Below are 5,166 nucleotides of genomic sequence, written 5' to 3'. Positions count from 1 at the left end.
TGGAAGATAATTTAATGCCCTACCAAAAAAGCAGGAAGTTAAGAATCGTGTAACAGGTTACATGGTCACCACCACTTTATAAATACCTAACTACTCCTTCCCAACTATCACATCCCATCTTACTTCAACTCACTTCCCTGCTCACCCTTCTACCTTCTTCTCCATTCATTAACTATCCCCAACAACCACCATGGCCGAAGAGAAGCACCACCACCACCACCTTTTCAACCACCACAAGCATGAGGAGACTAAGCCCATAGACACCGAGACTGGTTACGACAACACATCCTATGAGTCTTCTGCTGCTGCTGAATACGAAACTACTTTCAACAAAACATCATTTTCTAGTGACGACCCTTCTGGTGGAGGCTATGATGAAGGCCGCAGAAAAACAGGTTATTCTGCCATTGATGAGTCTTCTGGCGGCTATGGCACAGGTGGTGGATACTCTGACACTGCCGATGCTGGCTACACCAAAACAAGTACCGGTGGTGGCTATGGCACTGGTGGTGGATACTCTGACACCACCGATGCTGGCTACACCAAAACAAGTGCCGGTGGTGGCTATGGCACTGGTGGTGGATATTCTGACACCACCGATGCTGGCTACACCAAAACAAGTGCTGGTGGTGGCTATGGCGTTGGTGGTGGGGATGTGTACTCTGATACCGCTGACGGTGGCTACGGCAAGAAAAGTGGTGGTGGCGGCTACAAGGATGATAGCGATGAACGTGATGATGATGTTGATTACAAGAAGGAGGAGAAGCACCACAAGCATCTTGAGCACCTTGGCGAGTTAGGTGCTGCAGCTGCTGGTGCTTACGCCTTGGTAATAACTTTCTTTACCATTCTTATTTGCTTTATACTGCATACATACATGCATATTATGTAACACTATTCACACAATTCACTTCAAAAAGTTATCAATTAACGTATCCACTATAATGTTTTCTTCTGTTTGATCTCATTTACTTGATCTTTGTTTCTTACTTACCATATCACTTATTTGCAGTTCTTATATATATTTTCCTTTTTATCTTTTTTAACTATCTCTTTCACATCACCCAATCCAGTCAGAATGAGGTAGACGTTGATGATTATTTTCAAACCAAGACCTTTTTTTTATTTCTGATTTTGAAATCTCGTAAAAATTTGTCACCGATGTGTTCTTTTTTTTTGTAAAGTGATTTTTATAAATAGACTTTACGGATCCTCATATTATAATTTAAATAAATTTAATAATATAAATTGTCTTTCTTTCTACACATTGATATGTGCAATAAAGTTATTGATTTATCTAGAATTAACTTGTGTATGAAATATGGTTTGTTTGAGATATGCTTTGAAAGGAAACATAAAATGAGAATTGAAGTTTGATATGTACATATAAATATAGCATGAGAAGCACAAGAGAGAGAAAGACCCAGAGCACGAACACAAGCACAAGATAGAAGAGGAGGTTGCAGCAGCAGCTGCGGTGGGAGCTGGTGGATTTGCCTTTCATGAGCATCATGAGAAAAAGGAAGCAAAGGAACAGGAAGAGGAATCTCATTCAGAGAAGCGCCACCACTTCTTCGGATGATCAAAACCAAACATTTATAATTATGCAACCAATAAGACCATATATATTCCTTCTACTTCCCTGTATGCTTTTCGCTTTACATGTGTTTCTGTGTCTTTAAGTTACATATCTTCCACTTTATTTTGGGAGTGAATGGCTTCTGTCCACAATATTTCCTTATAATCATCAAATATATTGTGAAATGGTTTGAGATTGTTTTTTTTTTAAAGTATATCATGTGTTCCACACAATATGTTAGGAGACAATCATTAATTAATTTAGATATATATATCACAAAATATTTTATTTTTAAATTAATAAAATACATACATACATTATATATATATATATATATATATATATATATTGAAAAGAATGAGAAAAATAAGAAGAAACGAATAACATGAATTGTTATACTTACTTCAAAGTTGATTCAATAATTGTATTTTTTTTTCATTATTTGAAATATGCATAAAAGAAGCAAATTAGAATTAGAAATTAACGTCTCTAAACGAGATGTAATCCATTGACAATTCAATTTCTTAAACATTTCTGCCTAGATTTGTTTTAATGGATAAAGAAATAATGAATAAATGAGAATATTAAGATACTTCAATCCTATTAAAAAAACACCTCTGAAAATTTAACATGTTTATTAAATATCAAATTAAAAATTATTTATCAATAATAAAAACTAATTTAAAAATTAATAAATTTTATTCTCTAAAATTTACTATTTTTTTTAGTAATATGATAACACATTCTCTTCCATACAAGATGTCAAAAAAAAATAATAAATACCAAATTTCTTTCAGAACAACAAAAATATTTGAAGGACCTATATAACAATTATATACTAATTAACATTCCAAATATCTTTCCTACATCTAATTTAACTTTTCAATTCAATATCAATAACTCATGAACAAATTCAGTATCCTTCCGTTGGTTCTTCTAGAAAAAAGCGACAGATCAATTGTTTATTTATACTAAACAATCAAGTAACTTCTACCCATAGTCACATAACAACTTCAAAAGACTATTTCTATTTCCTGAAACAACATGCAGCCATGTACCTTTCACAACCCATAACTTCAAGTGCACCAACAAAAGCTCAACCATCTCACTGATTCATTAATCAAATTTCACTTCCATAAATACAACCTTATACACTTCAAACACTAATCGAGTATAAGTATCAATTTCAAAATTACTCAACAACAAATTTAATTAAATACTCAACAAGGCCTAGGTTTGATTCTGGAAAAGGAAAAAATATATTTTATTTGGAAATATCTTTATTTGAAAAGGTGGGGACATAAAGCTTAAATATGGACAACGCACACAATGAGAATTTTACTTTCTGATTTTACTTAATTTTACTTTTTACTTTATACAGCAATCACTATATTAAATTTTAAGGGGTAACGGGTAGTAAGTGGTTACCGACAGAAGTAGGATAGAAATAAGCCACTTTTTTGCAAAATTATGATGACCATAAGAAAATGCAATCTCAGTGAAAAAATCACAATCACATATGCAAATATCAACGTTGCCAAAATTCAAAGAGGTTTCAATTAAAGTGGGAAGAGGACAACAAATGGGCCCGGATGATTGAATAACGAACACAAAGTATTGGTTTTATGTCGGATTATGTTTGAAAGTTTAGTTTTGGAAGAAAAATAAAAGAATATCAATACTCACACATTGCTTACCCAAATCATAGTCCATTTTGAAGGTCCATCACACACAGTCCTCTCTCATTCATTTTTTTTTTTCACAAACAAACTTCATAACACCAAAAATCTCATAATTTTCTCTTATTTCAATACACAACACATTACAGATTAATAAGAAATAAAATCAATTTATATTATATAAATTAATCAAAATCTTATTTTACAAATTAATTCTGTAAATTTGAATTAAATTTAAAATTAATTTTTAATATAATATCAGAATTATTTAAATTAGTGTAAAAAAATTTTATAAGTCGATTTTGTAAAATTGAATAAATTTAAAATCTAATCTAAATTGTAAAGGTAGATTCATCAAACTTCTTTTTAAACAATTTTAAATAAAAAATTAATTTATTTCATAAGTTAAACTTAATTCATGCATAAATAATAATTATAATATTTTCATATTCATTTTTCCATCAACCCAACTTAATCTAAATCAAATTATATGGGTTGGTTCAAGTTAATAAAACCAAAATTTGAAAAGTTGATGAATCTGAATACTTTGTATTGCTTTTAAATTGGTCATCATTTAGTTCCAACTTTATTGGATGACCCAATCATACATTCGATCCCATTCAACATTTTGAGTGTATTTTATTTCGGAAAAAGATAAGTTGGCATCCAACAAAATGTTAATATCCATCTAATACTTTCATTACAAGTGACAATTATTACCATCATTGAATAAATTAACTACACCACATATTATATTAGAGATTTTTCAGTGATGAATCTTTAATGCTGATTTTAAGATTAAGATGTATTTTTCTATAAAAACTCTCAAGATATTTATAATGATAAAAAATTCATATCTTAAACTTGTTTTTACTACAAAAACATTTATGAGATCTATAAAAAAAGTTATTTAAAATCTCAAGCTGAAATCTATTAGTAAAGTAAATCTTGAATGATATATTATCAGATCTTATATTGTCATTAAAATACTTACTAAAAGTAATATAAGATTTTAAAATAAGATGTTTTACTAAAGATCTACACCAGCTTTCAGATTTAATTCTAACTACTCTTCATATTAAAACCAAACTGATGAGTTTAAATAGCTGAATAAGAATTTATTTAGTGTTCAATTTAAATTTTCTTAAAAGTCTTGAGTTTAATTTAAATTGGAATAACAGCAGTTGAATGAGCCCTGAATAAAAAAATAGATAGATAGAAGATTATACCGATTGACTTTAAAAATATGTAGTTTTGTACTGTAGTTAGTTTTTTAAGAGAGTTCTAATTGTTAACTGATTTTATCGGTTATTGTTGAACTTAAATATAATATATTAAATTAGTTGACTTTCATATTCATAACTTATTATACTTTTAAGTAAAATTAAAATTAAATTTTTTTATAAATTTATATGTATCATGTCCTATTAATACTGTTTTATATATTATATTAGCATTAAACAAATAAAATAATAATATTTTATTAAAGCAAATTTAATCCGTAACGATCATTAAATAAAACATTTTTGTTATCAAAGTACCTTTTTTATTACATGATTAGTTGAGTAGAAAGTGATGGAGAAGAAGTAGCAATCAATCTTATAGATTCAGCAAATGGTGGACATGTTCTGCAATGAGCACAGACACACAGTGAGAGCAACATGGATTGTAATGAAAGTGAAAACACCACAAACCTTAAAATTGCTAGACTCTAGATAGTAACAAAAGTAGCCCAGTTCATTTGTGAAACGAGGCTTCATATATTTTGGCCCAATACTATTGCTGTAACACAGCATAATAATATTTATAGGACAACCATGTTTTCTACAGCTTTCATGTTACACTCAAGTGTCCAAAAGCAATAGTAGGTTCTCAAAGGTATAAAAAATAGGAATACTAACAGTAAAG

The 5,166-nt window shown here is 29.7% G+C and overlaps 1 protein-coding gene across 1 annotated transcript; it reads left to right on the top strand.

The window, feature by feature from the left end:
• LOC137828021 (uncharacterized) lies at positions 1-1,772 on the top strand. Its single transcript, XM_068634419.1, has 2 exons — positions 1-829; positions 1,397-1,772. Exons 1-2 carry the CDS (start codon positions 191-193, stop codon positions 1,580-1,582), a joined length of 825 nt encoding a protein of 274 aa, XP_068490520.1. The 5' UTR covers positions 1-190; the 3' UTR covers positions 1,583-1,772.
• Positions 1,773-5,166: the final 3,394 nt, after the last annotated feature.

The sequence above is a fragment of the Phaseolus vulgaris genome, chromosome 7 (assembly GCF_000499845.2).
Source record: "Phaseolus vulgaris cultivar G19833 chromosome 7, P. vulgaris v2.0, whole genome shotgun sequence".
In the NCBI taxonomy this organism is placed as follows: domain Eukaryota; kingdom Viridiplantae; phylum Streptophyta; class Magnoliopsida; order Fabales; family Fabaceae; genus Phaseolus; species Phaseolus vulgaris.
Note: the sequence above shows the minus strand (reverse complement) of the source record. Positions and strands in the feature narration are given on the sequence as shown.